This window comes from Callorhinus ursinus, unplaced genomic scaffold, assembly GCF_003265705.2.
Source record: "Callorhinus ursinus isolate GAN/ISIS: 27379988/994484 unplaced genomic scaffold, GSC_fseal_2.0 scaffold46, whole genome shotgun sequence".
NCBI lineage: Eukaryota > Metazoa > Chordata > Mammalia > Carnivora > Otariidae > Callorhinus > Callorhinus ursinus.
The window spans coordinates 11,831,192-11,855,716 of NW_027397108.1; the positions used below are offsets into that span (position 1 = coordinate 11,831,192).

Genomic DNA, 24,525 nt, shown 5'->3' on the forward strand with positions numbered 1-24,525 from the left:
GGGACAGGGAGGGAGGATTGCAGAAGGGCACAGGGAAACATTTGAGGATGATGGATAGGTTGACAATCTTAGTCAGTTTCTCAGGTGTAGGCATATGTCAAAACTTATCAGATTGTACACTTACACATGTGTGGTTTTTTGTACGTCTGTTAGACTTCAATAAAGCTCCTGTCTTGGCACAAATCAAAGTCAATGTGTTTACAAATACTACAGCTTTGCCCCTCACTTCACCTTTTACTGGTCTTCCACTTTTACCAAACTCTGGCCACACAGGCCTGCTTTCGGTTCCGCGGGCACACTGGGCTCTTTCAGTTCCTCAAGGGCTTTGCACTTGTGGTTTCCCTCTGGATGCTTTTCCACAGCTCCTCTGTGCGTCTCAACTTCTTACCCTTTGGGTCTTAGCCTGAGCATGGTGTTCTCCTCCCCTGACCTTGTCCATTACCTTGTCACCTGTTTATTTCTTCCTCGGTGCTCACCATATCTCTCGTTAAATTGCACCTTTGCATACTGTCCGTCTGGCTGGCTCCTTGCGTGCTGTGTGGCTTCTCACCACTGTCACAGTACCCAGCTGCGGCCGACGCGGACTCCGTTCAATAGTTGGTGCTAACACACCCGCCCGCTGAGCCCTTCTTCTTCTCAAGGCTGGCCCTCTCGGGGACTTCTTCCGCAGTCCTTGTAACTAAGCACCTACTTTGTGCAGGCACTAGTCTAGGCAAGAAGCCGTGAAGAAAAGAAACAAAACTCCCACCTGTAGCCCTTGGTTTCTGGTGGGGGGAGGGGTGATGATGGAGACAGACAACAAGTAAAATTGTATGAGGCAGAGGACATCAGGCAGTGGTGAGGAATATGGAGAGAAACAAAGCAGGGGCAGAGCACACCTGGAAAGCAGTAATAATACCAGCTGCTTCAGACACAGGCTTCTCCAACATCCCCCTAACCCATCCTCTCCTGATCCTTCCCCTAAGCGGACTGTGCCTCAGTTTTCTCCTCTGTACGATGGGATAGAATGACAACGTCCCTTGCTCAACGGCAGTGAAGACCTCATAGGGTCGTGCAGATGAGCACCAGCAGCTGCTGTCTGCACAGCCATTCCCTCTTCCCTTTTTCCCCCCTCAACCACTGGGCTTTTTATTTTTATTATTATTTTTTTTGAGTTAATGTGTTTTATTTTTTTTAAGATTTATTTATTGATTGATTTGAGAGAGCAAGAATGAGAGAGAGAGAGCACATGAGAGGGGGGAGGGTCAGAGGGAGAAGCAGACTCCCCGCTGAGCAGGGAGCCCGATGCAGGACTCCATCCTGGGACTCCAGGATCATGACCTGAGCCGAAGGCAGTCGCTTAACCGACTGAGCCACCCAGGCGCCCCTGGGCTTTTTAAAAAAAAATTTTTTTTTAAAGATTTTATTTATTTATTTGACAGAGAGAGACGGAACACAAGCAGGGGGAGTGGGACAGGGAGAAGCAGGTTCCCGCGGAGCGGGAAGCCCGATGTGGGACTCGATCCCAGCACCCTGGGATCATGACCTGGGCCGAAGGCAGACGCTTAACGACTGAGCCACCCAGGCGCCCACAATAAAAGAGAAATTAAATACCACCATTTTTTCTTTTCAGATTTTATTTATTTTACGAGAGAGAGAGGCGGAGAGAGCACAAGCAGAGGGAGAAGTAGGCTCCCCACTAAGCAGGGAGTTGACGCGGGGCTCGAGCCCAGGACCCCAGGATCACAACTGGAGCTGGAGGCAGACGCTCAACAGACTGAGCTACCCGGGCGCCCCAGCCATTTTTCCTCTTAAGTGTTGTGGTTTTTATTTAAACCATGGCTTCTATGCTTACAGAAAATAAAGAAAATGCAGTAGTCCGCCAGGCCGTCATGAACAGCTGGAATGAAGTGTCACTCATTTCCCGGAGGGGGACGCGGAGGCCGCCAGGGCGCGAGGGCCGGGGCGCGCAGACGCGGGGACCCCGGCTTGCCATGAGCCTCCGGGCCGCAGGTGGCAGCAGCGGGCGGCCGGGCGCGCTACAATGTAGCGAGGGCGACGGGGCGAGTTACAATGTAGCGAGGGCGGCGGCGGTCAGGTGAGCGGCGGAGGGGGGAGTCTGGGCGGGCCAGGTGAGGGGCGGGGGTGCTGGGGCTGGAGGGAACCGGGATGCTCGACCCTCGGGGGCCGTCTGGGCCCGCCGCGTCCCGGGGCGCGGGGAGTCCCCCGCTCCCGAGAGCGCGGGGGCTGAGGAACCAGCCCAGGGTTCCGACCTGCCGGTCCTCCCTGGGGCGCGGAGGGCACCGGGGACCTGCGCTGCCTCCCACCCCGCTCGGGCAGGTTTATCAGCCCAGAGGGGGGCTCCTCCCCCCCCCCCCCCCCCCCCCGCTCCCCGGGTGACACTGTCACCGCTTCCGGCCGTCCACACGCGCTGTCTGTAGGATCCGTGAGGCCCGCGGCAGCTCCCAGGGCTGGGCCACCCTCCGGGAATGCTGGGCCTCAGTTTCCTCCCCTACGGCATGGATGGGCGTGGTGGAAGGGGCCCGCGCCTACACAGAGCGGGTTGGTGAGGGTCCCAGAGGGTGTGCTTGTTGTTGTTGTGAGGGAAGCTGCTGGAGGGTATCTCGTAGGGGCGGCTCACTCCTGAGGCCGGCCGTGGCCACTGTGCCAGGCTTCAGTCAGTGGCAAATAACCCTTAAAGGGGCAGTAACTCTGCCCCTGCTCCCCGCACGGTCCTGCCAGGCCTCCTTCCAGGTAGGAGAAAATAGGATGTACCTTCTCCCCTGCCCCCTCCCGGGAGAATTCTAAGGACCTCCAGTTGTGGCTGGGTGAGAATAGAACCTTTTTGGTGGCTGTGCCCCACCAGGAATGCACCTGAGCTTCAGCCCAGGACCTTTCAGTGCCTCAGGAGCCCCTGGCTTTATTCTGAAGTTCCCTTGAATTGCTAAGTTGTCTCCTCCTCCCCTCTCTTCCCCTGCCAGAGAAGAGAAATCTCTAGAGGAGGGCAGAGGTGGGACCGTGGGTTTCCTTCATTCCTCTGTCTTCACCTTCCTTCCTGTTCTCCCGGAGACCCAACCTGAATCTGAGTGTGGGGCTCTCTGAGGGGTGAACCTGGTGGGGCAGTGGGGGGCGGGGCCAAGTTAGCTGCCTTGTACTGCAGCCCCTGGGCTTAAGTGTTGGGACCTCACTTGTCTGCTGCCCTCAGAAACCCAGAGGAAAGTATGATTCTCCAGCTTGGCAGGGGAGAGACTAAGGCTGAGAGAGGTCATTCATCCATGTCCTCTATGCCAGTGCCAGGGAGCTGGCACTGCCCATAAGGAGGCCATTGAAAGATGCTTTTTCCAGGGGAGCTTCCAGCCCAGAGGAGAGCTGTTGGGAGGAGCAGAGGTGTCCCTGCCTTTAAGCATCTCTGGCCATAGTTTGAAATGCAGGGAGGTTTTCTTGGAGTTGGGCTGGTCATCATGTGATGACAGATACGGCTTGCTTAGCAACAACTCTGGGCTATGGGCTCCCCTGACATATATAAGTACATACTTAGTTCTTCTACCCATCCTAGGAGGTAGGTATTTTTCCTTATTTGTGGGCAAGAAAATAGGATCACATAGCTCATCACTGGGAGACCCAGGATTTAAATCACGGCTATCTGATTTTTTTTTTTTTTTGCGATTTTATTTATTTATCTGACAGAGAGTGATAGCACACGCAGGAGTGGCAGGTGGAGGGAGAGGGAGAAGCGGACTCCCTGCTCTGGGATCATGACCTGAGCCGAAGGCAGACACTTAACCGACTGAGCCACCCAGGCTCCCCAGGGCTATCTGATCACATTAGTAACAATGATAATAGTAAGCTGTAGTTGATATTTATCAGGTGCATACTGTGTGCTGGCCAGGATACTCGGAACTTTGCATTAACTAATTTAATCTTCATAATAACCCTACACAGTGGTACTGTTATTTCCCCCATTTGAAACATGAGAAATCAAAAGCAAAGAAAGGTTTAGGCATTTGGCCAAGACCGTACATGTCAACTAGGAGCTGACAGATCTGGGATTTGAATAGCACCAATTCATTTTATCACCACCAGGCTTTTGGGTTGATCAGTCAGGATCTGTTTCAGATGTAGGAGATAGAAATCCCTCTCCCAGTAAGAGTGGTTTAAACAGAAGTTTATTTCTGTCTCACTTGAACGAAGCCTGGGGTGAAGGAGCTCAGGACTTCTGTGTCAAACCCAAGGTGACTACTCCAGCTCCACCCATTAAGTCTGCATCCCAGGCGGCAAGAGGAGGGGAGAGCTGAAGAGGGGCAGTGCCTCCTTTTAAGAAAAATTCGCAAGAGATCTTTCTGTTTAAAATCCATTGGTCATAACGTAGTTGCATGACCACATCTAACTATCGGGAGGTTCGGAAATTGCGACAAGCCAAAAGTCCAGCTCCCCTCTCCCAGTCAAAGAAGAAAAAACAGACCTGGACCATTGTTAAAATAGTAAGTGCAGATTTTATTGAAGACTCCTGCAGTAGGGGAAAAGAGACCTCGGTATGGAACTGAGTGCAGCTCAGAATAGAGCATGGGCAAGTGAGAGTTTACAGCCAAGGAACAGGGTAAAATCAGTGGGTGGACACTTGCTGAGGGGATACATCAGGGCCGAGTGGGGAGTCTGGCTAAACCAACCTGACAAGATCTTTGCTGAGGGTAGGCCGGGGTGATCAGATGTCACCTGGGGGTGATAGCAGATTTGAGGGTGACTGGGTATCAGCGTGGGGGACTCTTGCTAAACTGATGTAGCAAGGTTCTTGCTAGAACTGGATTTTACAGGAGGAGCCCAGATGGCCTAGGAGAAGGTTCGGGAGCCTGATTACAGTCTGGTCAGGCAAAGAATCTTTGTCACCACTAGGGAAGATAGGGTGAGTGAGTCCTGGCACAGCTGGGTCTGCCCTGCACTCTGGGTGCTTCCCAGGACACTGTGACACCTGTCATTTGGAGAGGCACTGGTCATCAGGGCCCAGCCACCCTGAGTGAGCTGCCCAAAGCTGTCAGGTAATGAGAGAGAGGAGGCTTAAGCCCATAGCCCATGGCATCTGTGTCCTCCCCTGTGTTGACCCAGGTGCTGGGTTCTGCCAGACTGGAACTCCCCTAACCCACATCGCCACCACAGAGGCCAAACAGGTCAGACAGGTCCCACAGTTAGTGTGGGCGTTTCTGACCCAGATGCAGGGCAGCCAGCACTGGGCAGGGCTGGGGGTGACCCTTGTCATGGCTGTCCATCTGGGATTAGTTCTCTTTCTTTTGGAGGGGGTGCAGATAGGAGTCATAGGCTTGTGTTTGATAATCACAAATTATTTTAGATTAAACAGGTACAGAGAAAGCATAACTAATACCTGGCACTCAAAGAGCTGCAAAGTGTTAAAAAAAAAAAATCTGATTTCCTATGAACTCATGTCACCCTGGAAGCAGAGAGGCTAAGGAAGTGGGAGGACCTGGGATGCAAACCACTGCCCCCAATCAAAACCCCTTTCTCCCTCTCAGGAGCCATCAGCCTGTGTGTTCTGCTGCCCGCTGAGCTCTTGGGAGGGGAGAGCAGTGCCAGGTGGTGACCTAGGCATTTCCTAGTTCCTGGGATCCCGAGGTTTGGGGCCACTGACTCAGGCCACATAGAGCATCAGTGGGAATCCAGGCCAGCATGGCCTCCGTGATGACTAACGAGGCGGCAGAGATGGAGAGCTCCCTGGGGCACCAGGAAGATGGGCCCTGCTCAAGGCCACACTGCGGGTGGCAGAGCAGGCCTGGACCCTGGCAATGGCTCCAGAGTGTCCAGCACTGTGACCTCTGACAGTCATTACTGATGGTTCTGCTCAGGGGCTATGACTCTGGGGGGCTCTGTTAGAAAAGGAGCACCCCTGCTCGGGGCCAGAAGTAGAGAACTGCGTCCTGGGAGGTGTTGTCTCATGGGAGCCGCCAACCCTTTCCTTCTGAGCAGTGAGGGCTGGACTGGGGCTGAATGAGGACCTTGTACTGGGAGGTAGGGGGCCTAGGTTCCAGCCTGGCTGGGTACTCTTGGGTAGGTCGCGTCCGTCTCCTACCTCTGTTCCATCTGCATGCCCCGGGTGGGTTGCTGTTACTGAGGGGATGCTACCAGTGGGGACCTGGGTGAGGGGGCTGAGTTGGTTTGAGGAGGGACAGAGGTTGGGCGGCCGTGGTGTGGGAATGTTCCACCTGGACCCTCCTGGCGGACTAAGGGAGGCCAGACATCCCCTCTGGAACCCCAGGAACTCAGGGAGGGGATGGGAATGCAGTGAGTCTAGGAGCTGGATGCTCATCTCTGCCCTACCCTGCCCTGCAGGTGGGATGCTATGGAATATGACGAGAAGCTGGCCCGGTTCCGGCAGGCCCACCTCAACCCCTTCAACAAGGAGCCTGGGCCAAGGCAGCATGAGCAGAGGGCCAGTGAGGAGGCCCCAGAAGTCACTTCTGAAGGTAGGTGCTTGGGGGAGGCCTGAGTGGGCAATCTGACCCCTCACTTGGGACCTCCATCCTCTCTTCCTAGTTCTGCCCATGGAGCACGCTGGCTTTCCCATGTAGCTGGGCCCCTTGCTGGCCACTTCCCCTTTCTCCTCAGCACAAACCATGTTCTGCCTGTTCTGTGGCCCCACTAGGACACATACTCCCAAGTCAGGGATTTGGTGACTGTCTTGTCGCTGCTGCGTCCCAGGGCCCAGCACATAACAGGTACTCACTCAGGGAATACTTGGGGAGGGAACTCAGAGCTGAGATCTGGTCAGGGAGAGGATGGAATGGCCTGGACAGAGGCCCAGCTCTTCTGGGGTTCAGGAGGGTGGGGCTGCGAGAGCTGCAGATGCAGTCAATAAGGGTGTTCAGGGTGTGTGTGCACACGCAGAAACCTCCTAGAGTCCACACGGGGGTCCGGAAATTCTGTTGTGCAACCGTCCAGCAGCCTTCAATCCACACATGCATACGTAAGGTATGCCTTAGAAATTGGGACGTTTCTGGGGCGTTGGGTGGCTCAGTCCACTGGATGTCTGCCTTGGGCTCAGGTCGTGATCCCAGAGTCCTAGGATTGAGCCCCATGTGGGGAGTCTGCTCATGCCTCTCCTCTCCCTCTGCCCCTTCCCCTGCTCGTGCTCTCTCTGTCTCAAATAAAATATTAAAAAAGAGAGAGAGAAATTAGGATGTTTCTCTAATACTGTTTTGTGGACCTCTCTTAGCACCATTGGTATCCACCTCATCCTCTTGGTTTCTTTCTTTCTTTTTTTTTTTTTAAAGATGTTATTTATTTATTTGACAGAGAGAGAGAACACAAACAGGGGGAGCAGCAGAGGGAGAAACAGACTCCCCGCTGAGCAAGGAGCCCCACATGGGGCTCGATCCCAGGACCCTGGGATCATGACCTGAGCTGAAGGCAGACACTTAACTGAGTGAGCCACTTTTTTAATTATATTTTTAGATTTTTCTTTTCCCCCACCTCATCTTTTTGGATGGCTCTCTCTTATTTATTTAGGATATGGGTTCCTTTGCACATGCAAAGAGGGCAGAAAACCAGGGCAGAGCCTGGCTCCCCTCAGCACCTCCTGTGGGCTTCTCCCATCCCCAACCTACTTCTGGGGGAAAGGCAGGTTGATTTTTCTTTCTTTTTTTTTTTTTTAAAGATTTTATCTCTTTACTTGACAGAGCGAGAGAGCACAAGTAGGGGGATCCGTAGAGGGAGAGGGAGAAGCAGGCTCCTCGCCAACCAGGGAGCCCGATGCGGGGCTCAATCCCAGGACCCCGGGATCATGACCTGAGCTGGAGGCAGACGCTCAACCATCTGAGCCACCCAGGCGCCCGGCAGGTTGATTTTTCTTTCTCTCTCTGCTGCCCTCCACACCTGTACCCGCTGCAGAGGCCCTGCCCGAGCTGCCGCCTGGAGAGCCAGAGTTCTGCTGCACTGAGCGAGTGATGGATCTCGGCTTATCTGAGGACCACTTTTCCCGCCCTGTGGTAAGCTTTGGGCCTGGGGTGGGAGGGGGACTGGGTGAGCCCCCGAGGAGGAGGAGCCAGCCATTTCCTTGTCACCCCATCCTCAGGCAACAGGGCCAGTCCACCTTGGCTGGGGCTCCTGGGCCCTGAATCTGAGACCCTCATGACAGCTGACTCTCATCTCCAAAACCTGTTTGGGAGCCAGGGAAGATCAGCTGACCTGGGGTTTGGGACCTGAAGCTGCTCTTCTTGTGTGGGGCCGTCCGTCTCCCCATGTTACCGGTTCCTGGGAGGCAGACATGAGGGCTGGCTCCAACTGGGTCCTGGGGGATCCTGTGGCTGTGCAGCAGGGTGAGGCAAGGACCACAGGGCCACTCTCCTCTGTTCAATTTTTTTATTCTATGGAAGCTTTTTCTTTTTTTAATTAAAGGGCTCTAATAATCTCTTTTAAAAAGTTTGAACATCTTTCAGCTTTATGCAAAGTATCTTCAACTTTTATTTGAGAGAAACAGAAACATTCTAATGTAACTGAAATCAAAAAGGATTCACCCAGAAGCCCCCAGTTCTCATTTACTTGTCATTTTGTATTTGTTTTTTGTATCTTCATTAAAGAAATTTTTGAGCCCCTCGTAGGGGCCACACACTGAGCTTCCAGAGTAGGGTTGTCACCTCCTCTTTGCCTGGTCTCCTGGAGGTGGAGGGTGGCTCCTGAGGGCAGTTCTATCCTTTGCCTGGGGTGAGATCAGCCTCAGCTCCCCTGCTCAGACTTGAGCTTGGCTTCCTTCCCTATTGACAGCAGGGTCCCAAGCGCAGGGCCTTTGTTGGGCCCTGGCTCTGAGTCCTTGTGCGGTGCTGGTGCTAGGGGTGGTTGGCTGTCTGGGGCATCTCTGGGCTGGGTGATTAAGCTGGAGGCCACTTCCTCTCCTTCATGACAGGCAAATTGTCATTTCCCCAGCTTTCATCCAAGAGGAAGCTCTGTAGAAGTAAGCAAAATAGCATAGCCAGAAGAGTGATTAGGTTTCTACAAGAAGGAAGTTGTGTTTTGAAAAACATCCTGAATTAGGTTTTCAGAGGCCTGTGAGTGGACAGGTCCAGCTGGGGGGCAGGTGGCATGGGGTGGTTCCTACCTGTGCCGGTAACTGTCTTGGGCCTTGAGCAAATCCTCGGCCCCTCCCTCTGGGCTTCAGTTTCTTCACTGAGGCAAGTGAGGAGCAGGGAGGTCTGCTCTGGGCTTGACCTCCATGTGGAGAGCATGCAGGGTAGGCATCTGATGCTGTCACCTGCCGCACCACCCCCCCCCAACCTGGGCAGGGTCTGTTCCTGGCTTCTGACATTCAGCAGCTGCGGCAGGCTATCGAGGAGTGCAAGCAGGTGATTCTGGAGCTTCCCGAGCAGTCGGAGAAGCAGAAGGACGCTGTCGTGAGGCTCATCCACCTCCGGCTGAAGCTCCAGGAGCTGAAGGTGGGTGCTGACCTACCCCACCACGGAGGCTACTGGAGCAATGTGAGAATGAAGTTCTAGAGGCTGGGGAGCTGAGGGACTGAGATAGAAAGCCACCCAGAAAGGTGGGGACAGAGGTGGGCCTTCACCCCATGTGCAGACTATTTCTCTATTAGTCTAATCTGGATTGGCCAGTCTTGGGCACATGCCCACCCACTGGCTCAAGTAAGTGAGGTCAGTCCCTCCTTGAACCTTATGACCTAGAGTGGGTGGGGGGCGATGGTGGCCTCCTGAGTGTTTCACGAAGGGGACAGCAGTAAGGGTAATGGATCCTAGAGGCCAAAACCTACAGGAGCACATTGACTGTGTGTGCCCTTTAACTTGCTGCCGCCGTGTCCCTGCATGGCTCATGTGTCGCTGGGAATTTAGAAAGCAGAGTATTCACTGGGGTGTCAGTAAGGCTGTGGTTACAAAGACACCCCAAAATACAGTGGCTTAAAGGAATGACATGTGATATTTCACTCATGTGGAGATCCTACAGGTGAGCTAGGCCCATATGGCAGCTAATGGTGTTGGAGGTCCCAGGCCCTCTGTTTTTGTTGCTTTGGCAGTCCGTGTGGAGAATCCAAGATGGCCCCATGTCACCTCTGGGTCTGTACTTAGCAGGAAAAAAATGGTGGGAGGGGAGAGAAGGCCTTATCACTCCTACTCACACACCCTTGACCCTAACATCGTCCCAGAACAGCACCTGGGTGCAGGGAAAGTCAGTCTATCGTCTGGGCTGACTGGTTACTGGGGAATTCTGTTTCTAAAGGGAAAAGGGGGTGTGACATTGGGGGAAACTCACAATATCTGCTGTAAATGGTACCTGGAAGAAATAAATAAAGGGGTTCATGGGAAGGGAAAGGAGTTGCAGCCGGCTCACCTATGACCCCTCCCGGGCCTCTCTCCAGGACCCCAATGAGGATGAGCCCAACATCCGAGTCCTCCTGGAGCACCGTTTCTACAAGGAGAAGAGCAAGAGTGTCAAGCAAACTTGTGACAAGTGTAACACTATTATCTGGGGGCTCATTCAGACCTGGTACACCTGCACAGGTAGGCCAACACCCAGACCTGCTTTGTCTGGGTGGGCAGTGCTGGTCCCCAGGGCAGGGCAGAGACCTGGCAGCTCTGGGTTGTGTTCGGGTGAATTCTCTGCAGTACTCAGTATTTACTGAGCCTTGTGGACTACCTGGGATAAAACAAGGGACAAAAGACCCAAACTCCTGCCTTTACCAGGCTCACATCCACATTTGGCTTTCTAGTATGCCATAGCGATAGGTGGCTATTCAAATTTAAATTTAAACTAGTTAGAATAACTAACTACTTCTTTCCTTAGTTGTGCTATCCCAATAGCCATATGAGGCTGGTGGGCACCATATTGGACATTTCTATTTTTGCAGAGAATTCCTGTGGATGGTTCTGTTCCGAATGAGCATATGGTGTGTTAGACAATAGAGTACATTGAAAAAAAAAAATAAGGAAAGGGAACAGCATGGGTCAGGGAGTGTTATGGGTGTGACTTTAGGGTGGAATGAAAAGGCATCATGTGACATTCAAGCAAAACTTGGAAGTCAGGGAGTAAGCCAGGAGTATATGTGGGGAATAATGTTCCTGTGAGGGAGTTCTGCGCAAAGGCCCTGTGGCTAGTGTGTGTCCAGTGTCTTCAGTATGGAGCAGAGAGAAGTGTGGCTGGGGCATTGCACCCTAGAGGAGGTTGGTTGAGTGGACTCAGAGGTGGCCATGTGCTTTTCTTTAAGTGCACTGGGGGCCATGGGTCGGTGCTGGACATGCCTAGGTTTTAAAAGGACCACTCTGGCCCCGGAGCTGAGCTGAGCATGGACTGAAGGACGGAGTGCAGAGAGGGAGGGGGAGGGTGACGGCCCTCTGATCAGGACGGAGTCTTTTGGGTGAGAAGTGTCCAGGTGCGGCACTAGCCGAGGGGCTGGAAACAGGCATGAAAGGGGGGTTGAGAGGACATTACAAATTTTGGCCTCAGCAGGTGGGAAGGTGGAGTTACTGAAACCTGAGGTGGGAAAACTGGGTGGGAGGTGGGTTTGTTAAGGAAGAGCGACAATTTCATTTAGACAGAGTGAGTTTGATGCCCTTGAGGCATCCAGGTGGGAATGGCAGGTTTTGGAGTTGAGGAGGGAGGTCTGGGCGCACCCCCAGGGCAATGCTTGGGTGGGGACTGCCGAGGTCTTTGAGGTTTTGGGACCTACAGAGGGGCCTGGAGAAGCTCTCAGGTTGATGTGGGAATTGGAGTGGAGCTGAAGGCCGGTCGGGCTGCAGGACGCCCCCCTTCTGAAAGGCACAATGCCCCCCCCCCCAGGCTGCTGCTACCGCTGTCACAGTAAGTGCTTGAACCTCATCTCCAAGCCCTGTGTGCGCTCCAAAGTCAGCCACCAAGCTGAATATGAGCTGAACATCTGCCCCGAGACAGGGCTGGACAGCCAAGATTACCGTTGCGCCGAGTGCCGGGCGCCTATCTCTCTGCGTGAGTGCCCCAGGAAGGAGCGGGCTGCAGGGGAGGGAGGCTGCTTTGGGCAGCTGTGAGGAAATTGAATACATCAGACAGCTAGGGACAGCTGGGCCCCTGGGGATGGTGTCCTGCTCTCCTTCCTTGGGAAGTGACAAGGGGCTCCAACCTGCACCCTTTCACTCCCCATTCAAGCACACTGAGGTTCCAGCCCAGGTCACCCAGGGGTTCCCACAGGGCTGGCCTGCACTCAGCCTCCCGTGTGGCCCCATGGACACAGAAAGCCCACCTAGATGGGAAAAATCGCATAATACCATTCATGTGCCACGTGTCATAGATTTACTAATGTTAATTCATGGGGTCCTCTCAGCAGTCCCGTGGTGGGGGTCCTGTTATTGTCCCATTTTACTGATGACAAAACTGAGGGTAGCAGGGTGCCCTGATCTGCTTCAGGTCCTGTGGCTGAGAAGAGGTTGTGTCAGGTCTGCAGGGTGGCACCTCCGAGGTCAGCTGCCTCTTTCCCCCAGATGCTTTCCATGCTTTATGTGGTTCCTAAGCTGTCAAGGACCCTGAAGGCAGCCCCGACTTTGTAATGACCCGTCCTGCCTGCAGGAGGCGTGCCCAGCGAGGCCCGGCAGTGTGACTACACGGGCCAGTACTACTGCAGCCATTGCCACTGGAATGACCTGGCCGTCATCCCTGCGCGAGTCGTGCACAACTGGGACTTTGAGCCGCGCAAGGCAAGGGCAGCAGAGCAGGGCCCAAGGGCTGGTATAGAGGCTGGGGGGCGGGGAAGGGACTGGGAGGGGAGGAGATGGAGCCCCAAGGAGAGAGAGTCAGTACTCAGCCCTGGCTCAGGTTGGGGGGAGCATGGTTCTGGGGGGTGGCGTGTGTAATGCCGGAGGTGCCCCTCCACCATGCCCCCCAGGTGTCCCGCTGCAGCATGCGTTACCTGGCGCTGATGGTGTCTCGACCGGTTCTCAGGCTGCGAGAGATCAACCCTCTGCTGTTCAACTATGTGGAGGGTCTGGTGGAGATCCGGGTAAGGCTGGACGGGGCACGGGTGAGGGTGGACCTTGCTCTCCCCGTGTGCCCTGGGAGCGGAGGAGAGATGCCACCTGCTAAGGTTCAGGGGGCCCCTCAGCCGTCCTTAGGGTGAAAGACCCTAGAGCAGTGTCCGGTCACAATATGATACTGGGCCCAGAGGCAATTTGAAATTTTCTAGTAGCCACATTAAAAAAGTAAAAAGCAGGTAAAGTTAATTTTAATAGTATATTTTATGCAACATACGTTAAGAAAAAAGAAAAAGAAGAAGATAGCAGGAGGGGAAGAATGAAGGGGAGTAAGTCGGAGGGGGAGACAAACCATGAGAGACAATGGACTCTGAAAAACAAACTGAGGGTTCTAGAGGGGAGGGGGGTGGGGGGATGGGTTAGCCTGGTGATGGGTATTACAGAGGGCACGTTCTGCGTGGAGCACTGGGTGTTAGGCACAAACAATGAATCATGGAACACTGCATCAAGAACTAATGATGTAATGTATGGTGATTAACATAACAATAAAAATTAAATAAGTAGGTGAAGAAATAAGCAAAGAAGTAAAAAAGTGAGTGAGTGGGGGCGCCTGGGTGGCTCAGTCGTTAAGTGTCTGCCTTCGGCTCCGGTCATGATCCCAGGGTCCTGGGATTCAGCCCTGGTCTAGCTCCCTGCTTAGCGGGGAGCCTGCTTCTCCCTCTCCCCGCCCCCTGCTCGTGTTCTCTCTCGCTGTCTCTCAAATAAATAAATAAAATCTTTAAAAAAAATAGTATATTTTATATGACCCAATATATCCAAAAGATTATTTCAAGATAATCAACATACAGCATTATTCTTTCTCTTTTTTGTACAATGTGTTTGAGGATGAGTGCCCCTCAGGGGGCATTGGCCAGGAAGCTGGGGTTTGAACTTGAGCTTGGCTGCAGCTCTCAGATCTGGGACCATCCTGGGGGACGTGGAGGCACCGTCTGTCCCCTCCTGACCTGGAGTGCCAGCCCCCTCGGCCCCCAGATGTGCCACGGCGCAGCCCTGCCCTGGCTGAGAATGCTAACCAGCCCCTGTTGTCCACAGAAGCTGCGCCAGGACATCCTGCTCATGAAGCCGTACTTCATTACTTGCAAGGAGGCCATGGAAGCTCGTCTCCTTCTGCAGGTCAGGCCCCTGGCCCGGAGTGGGAGCTGGGAATCCGGGGGTTGGGCAAAGGGGAAGCGGAGAGCCAGGGCGGTGAGGACACAGCTGTGCCCAAGTCTTTTTCCGATGACGTCATAGCTTGGGTGTGCTGTGCTTTAGCAGGGGGTCTCCCCTGCTGTGTTCCAAGGAGCACTAGGTCTTCAGTGAGCACACAGGCATTCCATCCACAAAAGTGTTCTCTGGTTCCATCACCAAGGGAAGCGGCTGTCGCCCTGCAGCCCTCACCTGGGTCTCCATGTAGTGGACCAGGCACAGTTCTGCAGGCAGGAGTAACCACAAACACACTTTTCATGGCTCACCTGTTTGTTCAACAAACATCCCTGGGTATTCACTGTTCTAGAGCGCAGGGAGCAGGGAACAAAACCGGCAGGAATCCATGTCCTCACTTCAGGGGGGGAAGAAGAACAGTCGGGGGGAGGTGAGGTCTGTGGGCAAGATAAAGCAGGGAAAGGAGGCGGTAAACTGGCTGAGGCCCGGGAGGAGGTATGGTGTGCCGGGCAGAGGGCGGGGCGGGGTGCCTGGAGCAAGAAGGTGGCCAGTGTGGCTGGGGGAGCGCGGCGCTCGGCCCCGAGACTGACACCCTCTCTTGCTTCCGTGGGCACTGAGGGCCTGGCGGATGGGCGTGTCAGTGGGTGGGCCGCGGAAGGGGCCCTCACCCGGTGTTTGGGGCCACGGTTGCTGGGACCCACAGCTCCAGGACCGGCAGCATTTTGTGGAGAACGATGAGATGTACTCCGTGCAGGACCTGCTGGACGCGCACACAGGCCGCCTCGGCTGCTCCCTCACGGAGACCCACACGCTCTTCGCCAAGCACATCAAGCTGGACTGTGAGGTGGGCTCCCTGCCGCAGACCGGGGGGCATCTCTCTCTCTCTGCTCCCAGTCCCCAGGGCAGGGCGGGCGGGCAGGCAGCGTGGCCCAGTGTGTCCTTGGCTCAGGTGCCCTTTGCAGAGGGCACTGACCTGTCCTCCGCCCTGTCGCCCCCAGCGGTGTCAGGCCAAGGGCTTCGTGTGTGAGCTCTGCAGAGAGGGTGACGTACTCTTCCCCTTCGACAGCCACACGTCCGTGTGCACCGACTGCCGTGCCGTCTTCCACAGGTCAGTGTGGCTGGACCCACCCTCAGCCGGGCGTGCTGGCTCCCCGTGTGCAGGGAGGGGGACGACAGGCTTTTGGTCGTCAGTCTTTGCTGCCTGATTTTCAAAGCCCTTTGCCTTGATCCTAGACATGGGGTTAGACCCTGATGTGTGTGACTGAAGTCGAGGTTCCACTGGGGACAAGCCCCTGTGGGGCTGGGGAGGGGTGTAGCCCAGACCCCAGGTTGCACGTGGTGTCTGACTGGCGCCCCATCCCCACCAGACCTGAGGTGTAGTGGAGGCCAGAGGTCCCTCAGCTTTCTAGCTCCTCGCATCCACAGTGTCTCAGTGGTTTTTTCAAACATCCCTAGGCCAAAAGAAATACCTAACATTTTTTATTAAGTACTTAGCTTCAAACAACGTAAGCATTTATGACAAAAAGACCTAGTGGATGTTTGGGAGAATAATCAGTACAGTTACTAATTGTAGATGTGCACCTGCTGGGCCCTGCATGATGCCTCACGCTGGATTCAGATGGGCACCTCCCATTTCTGTCCACGTGGATTTTTGTCGGGCACTTGCTGTCCGTCCTAGCAAGCACTGATGCTGCAGCCTGGGACGGCTGTCACAGAAAGGACTGTAGCGGAAACGATGCTCCAGCCGTGGGTTCTGTGGACCAACAGTCCCCAGGATCCTGTGTGCCCCCAGTTGCCCCAGTGGAGGCTCTGTGCTGTGGTGGTAAGAACAGGTAGGGAAGCCGAGACACTGAGAGCTCCAAGCAGAAGTCGGATGGTAACCAGCTAGCAGGGTGTGGACCCTGTAGGAGGGGCCTGCACTGAGGCCCTGGACCCCAGGCCTGGGTGCACCTGGTGCAGACCTGGTTTCTGCCCTCTGGGAGAAACTGCGTCTGTTTCCCCGTCCGTAGAGGGGGGATAGAAAGGCCTGACTTAGGAAGTCTGGGAATGCTCAGTGGTAGGATTTCACAGGCAGAGAGCCCAGACCCTTGCTGGGGCTGACCCCACCCTCCCTGCCCCCAGGGACTGCTACTATGACAACTCCACCACGTGTCCCAAATGTGCTCGGCTCACCTTGCGGAAGCAGTCACTCTTCCAGGAGCCTGGTCCAGACGTGGATGCCTAGAGCAACAGGAACCCCTCCCAGGCCTCTCTGGCATCCAAACTGCTGGTCATTGCCAAAGTCAAGATGTTTCTTGTGTTCTGGAGACCCCTAGGGTGCAGCCCCTGGACCTCTCACCTGTGCTGGGCCAGAGGGGTGTAAGCAGCACCATGAGGACCATCGTCCCTCTCCTAGGCACTTGCTGGGACTTGGGGCAGTCTCGCCTGGCTCTTTCCTGGGTGTGTTGCTGTGGAGGCTGCAGGGCTCCATAAGCAGGGAAGTGGGGAAAGGCTTCTCCCCACCCCCTGTGGCAAAGAGCCTTGGGGAGGCACTTGGGGCCAAGGCCGCTGGGCTTTGGCCACGCTGAGAACCCCCAGAGGGCTTTGGGGGAGTGGCCGACGAGCCTTGGGAATGCTGGCTGCAGACACCCAGGCTGGGCCTGAGTTTTCTCTGCAATGGATGGTTTGGATCTACCTGGAGGCCCCCCATCCCCTTGGCCCCTTGTGTGGGGACTTGTAGTTGTTCACGACTGTCTCCTGAGGGCCCTGCTCCTGCCTCCCAAAGTTCTCTCCCTCTGGGTTCTCCTCTGACAGGGCCAGCCCTGGGGGTTCCCACTTCTGTACAACATGGAGGGAAGGGGGCCGTGAAGCTCTTCCCCTTGGTGGACCAGCCCCTGCTCTGGCCTTTGCTCTCCCAGCTTACGGTGGTGCTCTAGGCTGGGTGGTTGGGGGTCGAGTTGGAGGAGGCTGTCCTGCTTCCCAGTTTGGAGCAGGGACTGTGACCCTGGGGGAGGTTCTAGGTTAGGCCACAGGGTTGGCTGCCATTGGCCTGTTTGCCTGAGGAGCTCCATGTGCCAGTGGAGGGCTCCGTACAGCTCATAGACCACCACCAGCCTGTGGCCTTTTGTTTGGGGGCCTGAGGTCAGGCACTGGGAATATTTGCTCAAGGGAGCTTTGGGCAGGAATCCCAGAGCGTGTGCAGGAAGACCGGGGCATGGGATGTGGAAGGTCCTGTGTCCCAGCTGACAAATGGAACCCCTGGACAGAGCATGAGAAGCCACAGCACTTCACCGGGGGAGCGTCGGCCTTGGTATTTGCAGGGATGCTTCGTGCTTTAGAGACCCTGCTATAGAGGGCGTGGCCTGTGGGAGGAGGATGTTTCTGGATGTGGCTCTCCAGTCTTTTGTGCCCTCTTGCCCAGATCGTCCTTGCCTGCTGGTGGGCACGGTTGACACGCACGGGTGGAGGTGGTGGAACATAGCTACTTGGACATCTGTCATCTGCGACCTGCAGCAGAAAGGTCAGCCTAGCTTGCTGGCCAATAAGAGGGTTGGATAAAGACAGTGTCCCCTCCTCCTCGCTTCTCTGCACCATCAGAAAAGCCTCACGTGGTGGCTTTAAGGCAGTCCTCTTGCGGTGTGTTCTGATCTGCCTCGGGGAAACAGTGCGAAGCAAACACTGGTGAGGTTGGGTCAACGGCAGGTCCCCGTCCTGCTTCCCCTTCCTCTCTAGGGCTGAAGAGGGGCTTAAGGGCCAAACGCCCTTTTCCTACACCCCCAGATCTGCACACTTCTCACCACTGCATTACATTTCTGTCATAAGGATATTGGCCATTCCCGAATATAGTGTGTAACGAACATCACATTATTCCAGTCATAATCACTGTGTCCATAGGAAGCGTTAATATGCTGGCATCTGCTGGCGGAAGAGTTGGCTCCCTTTTCTTTTTAACTGCCCCCATTTCCTCCTCCCCAGTTATCTCCACCTACCCTCCTGAATGGCAGAGTTTTTAAACAAAATCACGTGTGGGTCTTGGGAGTCCACGGCACGGTACAAGAACCCGCCGAAGAACCAGTTTGCATGGCCAGCCCTTCACAGAAGAGCAGTAGGGATATCTAGCTGTAATAATGCCGCAGCTGCTGTCTCATTAAATCCGTGTTCTCTAGACTCTGGTGTGTGTGGTGAATTGGGGACAAGGCAGGGTTTGTTGACATGCAGACCAAATGCAGGCTTAGGGAAAGCCCACAGTCTTCCCCATCTAGTGGGGTCCAATGTGATCTGTTCTGGGGAGGAGTTCTTGATGGATGTCAGACAGAAGGCTAAGTGTGTGGATTCCCCTCAGCTCCATTTCTGTGAATGATGAAAACACATACCTTGTGGAGTGTTTAGGTTCTAGGAAGCACTGAGCACTGAGCCTGGCATGCAGAGAATGCTCAGTAAATAGAAACTGTGTCTTCTAGAGTCCTCATTGTAGAAGGATTATCTCGTTCACCCAATGCAGGCAACGAGAAACTGGCTGGTCATGCAAGTCTCATGTCCAGCTCCTGGCAGCCTCTTTCTTTCTTTTCTTTTTTTTTTTAAAGATTTTATTTATTTATTTGAGAGAGAGAGAATGAGAGCCAGAGAGCACGAGAGGGAAGAGGGTCAGAGGGAGAAGCAGACCCCCCGCCGAGCAGGGACCCCCCCCCCCCTCCGATGTGGGACTTGATCCGGGGACTCCAGGATCATGACCCGAGCCGAAGGCAGTTGCCCAACCAACTGAGCCACCCAGGCGCCCCTGGCAGCCTCTTTCACAAGCTAGACCCAAAAAGAGCCCTCACTGCAACTCCAGACCATTCCCGTGGTCTTCGGGACAACCATAACTGCCCCCCTCCCAAATTACATCCAAGGCCCTGTATATGTACATTCTTTTCAGAGACACGATCTGCAGTTGTGACCAGAATCTCAAAGGGGCCATGACCCAGAGGACATATGGAATCTTCTGCTTTAGAAGGTGCCTTTATACATCATCCACACCCAGTTGCAATTCAGATAGGCTGACAGACTGCAACTCTATGCCTAAAGAAACCGGAGAGCTGGAGGGATGGTGTGGAAGTGCTGTCTGTGGGCCTGATGCCGGCATGTGTGAGCACACACCCCCAACTACAAATAACTGTAAAGCTACCCTTCGGATGGTCGATGAAAGATGAAGTATGTTTTCCCTCACTTTCAGGTGATGCAATAGTATTTTTACCATTTATATTTTGACAAACTTAGGTTTACAGAAACACTGCAAAAACATTCCCATTTATTCATCTCCTGGATTCCCTAAATATTAACATTTGCCCCATTTGCTATATTCTTTCTTCACATATGCACATTTCTTTTTCTGAACCATTTGGCAGTAAGTTGCAGAGGTGATGCCCCTTTGCCTTTAAATACCTGTGTCTGTTCCTCCCAAGCAATGATATCACATGGCCACAGTTCAATTATCCCTGGAAATTAACACCAACATGGTATCATAGAATCTACAACAAAATTTATTCAGATTTTGCCATTCATTTGCTACATATATTTAGCCGTTTTTATTTTGGAAGGGTGCATGACATGGATACCTTTAAAAAACACAAGCTAATTGTTATTTTTTTCCTAAGATTTTATTTATTTGACTGACAGAGAGAGAGGGCACGAACAGGGAGCACGGCGGGCAGAGGGAGACGCAGACTCCCCGCTGAGCAGGAAGCCCGATGCGATGCCTGATCCCGGGACCATGACCCACGCTGAAGGCAGATGCTTAACTGACTGAGCCACCCAGGTGCCCCTTCAAAGAAAGAAAACTTTATGAAAGGCCTGTCAGATATCCCCCTCCCCTCTCATTCCTTTGCTCCTTTCCACTCCTTCCCCCTCCCAGGTAACCAATCTCTTTAGTCTGGTTTCTCCTTCCTGTGTTTCTTTTTGCAAAAATGAGTAAGATACATATGTATTTCCTTCCCTTTCTTCCACAAAAAGGGCAGCATACTAGTGTCTTGTGTGTTGCTTTTTCCAATTAATAGTATTCCCTGGACACCACTCCCCACCCGTTCTTCCTCTTTTATTAGTGTTTCATCACTTACATCTAGATTATAGTCCATTGTGTATAACAGTCATTTCAGATCTGAACACTCTTCTGTAGATGAATATTCAGGCTGTCTCCTCACTTTTGCAGTTACAAACAAGGATACAACAAATAATCTACGCACATGCGTTTTCTTTTGTTGGAGGTATATCTTCGGGGTACAATCCTAATAGTGGGATTGTTAAATCAAAAGAAATCTGTTTCTTATGAATGTCTAGTTGCCCCTCCATAAGGGTTATACCAATTTGCTTCCCTATCAGCAATGTATGAGGTGCCTGTTACCCCAGAGCCTCCCCAACAGAATGTGTAGTCATACTTTCTGATTATTTGCCAATCTAGTGAGATGTGTTTTCTGTGTAGCTTTAATTTGCATTTCTCAAATTATGAACGAGGCTGAACTTTTCATATGCTTCAAGATCTAATTTATTTATTTGTGAATTATATCCTTTGTCCCCTTGCCTGTTTCATTTTTGGTGTTTTTTTCTTCTTAATCCTAAGAGTTCTTCACATATCAGGGATATTGTGTTACAAATATTTTCTTTCAGTTGGTCAACTGCTTTTGACCTTGTTTGTAGTGATGTTCCCCCGTTGGAAAAGTTCTTTTGTTACATTTTTATATAGTCAAATTGATTAACTTTTCTTATTTCATCTGGATTTTAAGTAAGAAAATTTCCCAGCAACCAGGTCAAAGAGGCATTCATCTATGTGTTTCTGTAGTATTCGTATGGTTTCATTTTTTACTTTTGGATCCCTGATCTGTTTGTTCATTCTTATGTATGCTGTGAGGCATGGATCTAATATTATCTTTTTCCAAATGATTAACCAGTTGTCTCGCACCATAAAAAAAAAAAAAAAAACCTCTGGGCTTTCTATCTTATTCCACAGGTCTAACTACTGCACTGATTTAATCACAGAAGCTTTATAGTCTCCTCTCTGCAGTTTTCTCTTTTTAAAGAAATATTTTCCTGAGTATTCTTGCATGCAATTATTCTAAAGCACGTATTTTTTTTTAAGATTTTATTTATTTATTTGACACAGAAATAGACACAGTGAGAGAAGGAACACAAGCAGGGGGAGTGGGAGAGGGAGAAGCAGGCTTCCCGCGGAGCAGGGAGCCCCATGCAGGGCTCGATCCCAGGACCCTGGGATCATGACCTGAGCCGAAGGCAGACGCTTAACGACTGAGCCACCCAGGCGCCCCTAAAGCACATATTTAAATGAAACTTTAATGACAAAATTTGATACTCTCAAGTGTCAAAATGAAAATACCAGAAAACAGAGTTGTAAAGCATCTTGGAAGCAGAGAGCCTTGGCTGGGCCTCATCCCTTGAGGTCATCTTGTTGCATCTGGCTGTATTTTGATGAACGTTTGGTTACACCACTGAAAACTGACCTAAGAGAGTTGCTTTGAGCGTCGCTTTTTCTCCTTGTACAGGTCCCTGTAGCAGTTTATTGCATCATTGATTGCTCTTGAAACTTGCAGTTTCCACTCGTCATCAGGGCTGTTATTGGTAAGGACTTGCAAGCCTGCCTCGAAATGTGAGAAGGCTGCTGACAGCTCCCCTGTGGTTAACTGGCGCAGGGCAGGTGGAGCATCTTCACTCTCCTCCTCTCCTGCAGGCTCCTGTTCCAGCTGCATCAGCTCCTCATTTGAGAGATCTTCCTCGTGGGACCTCAGCAACTGGTCCACATCAGCTTCTACAACCTCTTCAAAAGCCACATTCTTGGCAAGGGTTACAATATTTTGTTGAAGCTGTGCAATGTTATCTGTTTGGGAAACACTCTGGAACTGAACACACTCTGGCCAAATCTTCTTCCACACACTGTTCATTGTTGCTGGTCTGAGCTCCTCCCAAGCTACTGCAATGTTGTCTACAGCATCCATGATGCTGTAGTTTCTCCAAAACTCCCTGATCATGGCTGTATCCTCTCCATCTGTTGCTTCTAGAATGTGCTCAAAAGTTCTTCTCACGTAATGAGCTTTGAAGGTAGAGGTTATGCCTTGACCCATGGGCTGGACTGAGTCAGCTGTACTGCTGTGAAGATACTCCACTCTTACATTATCAGACAGATCACCCAGATTTACTGGGTGGCATGGTGCACTGTCTAGGATGAGCAACGCTTTGTTGGTGAGATGATTTTGGGCACAGTACTTTTCAACGGCAGGGCAAAAGAAGTATGTGAACCATTCCTGAAAGATGCTCCTGGTTGCCCATGCCTTTTTGTTTGAGCGCCAAATCACAGGCAAATTGGGCTTGGAGTACCCTTGCAGAGCCTTGGGATTTTCCAAGTGGTACACCAGTAAGGGCTTCAACTTAAAGTCCCCAGCTGCATTACCACCAAGAAGCAGCATCAAGCGATCTTTGGAAGATTTAAAGCCTGGCTCAGCTTGCTCTTCCACAGAAATAAACATTCCTTCAGGCATTCTCTTCCAATACAGCCCTGTCTCATCTACATTAAAAACCTGCTGAGGGGTGTACTCACCTTCTTCAATGATGCTCCTCAGTACTTCTGGATATACACCCTTGTTTCCAGGAGCTGTGCTGTTCATCTTGAAGTGAGGCAAACAGTGGCGCTCCTTGAATCTCACAAACCACCCTTTACTTGCACTAAACTTTTCTGTTTGAGAGCTTCCTCCTCTTTCACGCTGTAGGTCATCAAACAAACTCTTAGCCTTCTCCTGAATAATGGTGACACTCAGGGGGACATTTCTCTGGCTCTGATCTTCAAGCCACACATGCAGCAGGCGCTCCATGGTCTCCATGACTGCACTTCGATGGCGAGTCAACCGGGAGGCTCTCAAAGGAGTAGCTATTTGTGAATTCGCTTTGATTTTTTCTTTATTATCTCGGATTGTAGCCACTGTAGAAACAGCGAGGCCTAAGGCCTTTGCGATCTGGCTGAGCTTTTCACCCACTTCAAATCGTCTTAACACTTCCAATTTTATGTCGAGGGTAATTGCTTTCCGTTCCCTTTTGGCACTTGGGAAGACCGCTACATTCAGGGACCTCTTCCCAGGCATTTTTGCCTCCAAAATGTAATAAAATCACAGCAGTCTCATGTGCAAGATGGCCCACAGCTACTCTATGCTCCGTTGCAAAACATGGGAGAGAAAAGGTGGCTGCCAGGAGGTGCAGGCCGGAGACGTGAAAAGGTCAGGAAAGGCCGGCCGGCCCCGCTGTCGCAGAAACCGGCTGGTTCCTGCTCGACTGGAAGGTAGGCAGCGTGGGCCCCTGGGGTCAGGGCGTCCGATCCCCGGACAGCACCTCTGCAGGAACATTACAGCCGGCGCCGGTTTCTGTGATCCAGAAAACAAGGCCGTGAAGGGGAATAATGCTGCCCCGCACACCCCGAGTCAGTGCCTTCGTTCGCGACGGTCACGGAAGCAGCACTCCAGCCGGGAAGGCCGCTCCCGAGGGGCGCCCGCGGCAGCGGAGGGGGACGGAGCGGGGGCTGGCGTGCGCTCCCGCTAGCCGCTTCCCATGGAGGACCCGGGAAGTATGTGTCCTTGGAGGTGCCCGACTTAAAATCAGTCGACAGAGCATCTGGGCCCCGAGCCGGTCGCTGGGATTTCTATGCTCCACCGCCTGGGTAAGAAGACAGCGCGCACGTTCCGATCCTTAAAAAGTCAGGTGATAGGGTCGACACCCACGGAGAGGTCCCGAGCCGGCGCCGTGTCCTTAGTGCGCACGCGCGAGGTCTCCGGAGCGCGCAGGGACCGGCTCGGGTGTGTGGCGCTGTTCTGCGCCTGCGCGCGCTCGAGCGGCGCGAGGTCGGGGCCCGGGACTGTCTCACCCGCTGGTGGCGGCTGCCGGCGGCCGGGCCCGCTCGCTGTGCTGTGGAGACGCGGCGGTGGCCCAAGAGGCGGCAGGACGGCCAGGACAGGCGTCAGGGCCCCCGGCGGAAGAGCCGGCAGGTGAGCGGGGAGGTTCTGCCCGCCGGTGCTCCGGGGCGGGGGCGGGGCCGGTGCTCGACGCCGCGGTGACGCCATCCGGCTGGGCCGGATGTCACGGCGTAGGGGCGGGGGAAACGGAGGACCGGGGCTTGGCGGCGGCGACCACCGCCTTGCCTGCCCGGCGGCCACCTTGTAACTCTTAAACCGGTCCTGCAGGAAAGCGCCGTTTTATAGAAGGGCTAATGTAAGATCAGAACTGGCCAGGGGCTTCCCTCACCTTGCAATTAAGGTCCGTCCTGCTCTAGTGCCTTCACTTGTAAATACTTACGTGCTGTATGCCTTCCCTGGGGCTAGATGGTATGAAATAGAATTCCATGTTTTAACTTGTTCTATTTTTTTAAAAAGATTTATTTATTTTAGGGGCGCCTGGGTGGCTC

The 24,525-nt window shown here is 53.2% G+C and overlaps 2 protein-coding genes across 13 annotated transcripts; one reads left to right on the top strand and one right to left on the bottom strand.

Moving 5' to 3' along the window:
- The first annotated feature begins 1,995 nt into the window (after nucleotides 1–1,995).
- DEF8 (differentially expressed in FDCP 8 homolog) lies at nucleotides 1,996–18,266 on the top strand. 12 transcript variants are annotated; one of them, XR_003205855.2, is made up of 13 exons: nucleotides 1,996–2,077; nucleotides 6,316–6,449; nucleotides 7,873–7,970; nucleotides 9,261–9,410; nucleotides 10,343–10,484; nucleotides 11,761–11,925; nucleotides 12,520–12,647; nucleotides 12,836–12,949; nucleotides 14,013–14,093; nucleotides 14,824–14,964; nucleotides 15,119–15,228; nucleotides 15,694–15,952; nucleotides 16,242–16,325. XR_003205855.2 is itself a non-coding variant. In XM_025860423.2 (12 exons), exons 2-12 carry the CDS (start codon nucleotides 6,326–6,328, stop codon nucleotides 16,342–16,344), a joined length of 1,356 nt encoding a protein of 451 aa, XP_025716208.1. In that variant the 5' UTR covers nucleotides 1,996–2,077; nucleotides 6,316–6,325; the 3' UTR covers nucleotides 16,345–18,266. The 12 variants fall into 12 exon arrangements, 5 of the variants coding, with proteins under 5 accessions (XP_025716208.1, XP_025716210.1, XP_025716209.1 ...); XR_003205858.2 differs by having other exon boundaries at nucleotides 14,875–14,964; XR_003205856.2 differs by having other exon boundaries at nucleotides 14,016–14,093.
- A 2,930-nt stretch (nucleotides 18,267–21,196) lies between these two features.
- On the bottom strand, nucleotides 21,197–23,925 carry CENPBD1 (Putative CENPB DNA-binding domain-containing protein 1). Its single transcript, XM_025860377.2, has one exon. The coding sequence runs from the start codon at nucleotides 23,213–23,215 to the stop codon at nucleotides 21,587–21,589; it is 1,629 nt and encodes a 542-aa protein (XP_025716162.1). The 5' UTR covers nucleotides 23,216–23,925; the 3' UTR covers nucleotides 21,197–21,586.
- Nucleotides 23,926–24,525: the final 600 nt, after the last annotated feature.

What these genes read in the sequence shown, in the direction of transcription:
- CENPBD1 (XM_025860377.2), bottom strand. Translation starts at nt 23,215, where the DNA reads ATGCCTGGGAAGAGGTCCCTGAATGTAGCGGTCTTCCCAAGTGCCAAA.
- DEF8 (XM_025860423.2), top strand. Translation starts at nt 6,326, where the DNA reads ATGGAATATGACGAGAAGCTGGCCCGGTTCCGGCAGGCCCACCTCAAC. An exon ending in CCGGGCGCCTATCTCTCTGC is followed by an intron (nt 11,926 to 12,519) that starts GTGAGTGCCCCA and finishes TCCTGCCTGCAG; the next exon opens with GAGGCGTGCCCAGCGAGGCC. An exon ending in AGGGTCTGGTGGAGATCCGG is followed by an intron (nt 12,950 to 14,012) that starts GTAAGGCTGGAC and finishes TGTTGTCCACAG; the next exon opens with AAGCTGCGCCAGGACATCCT.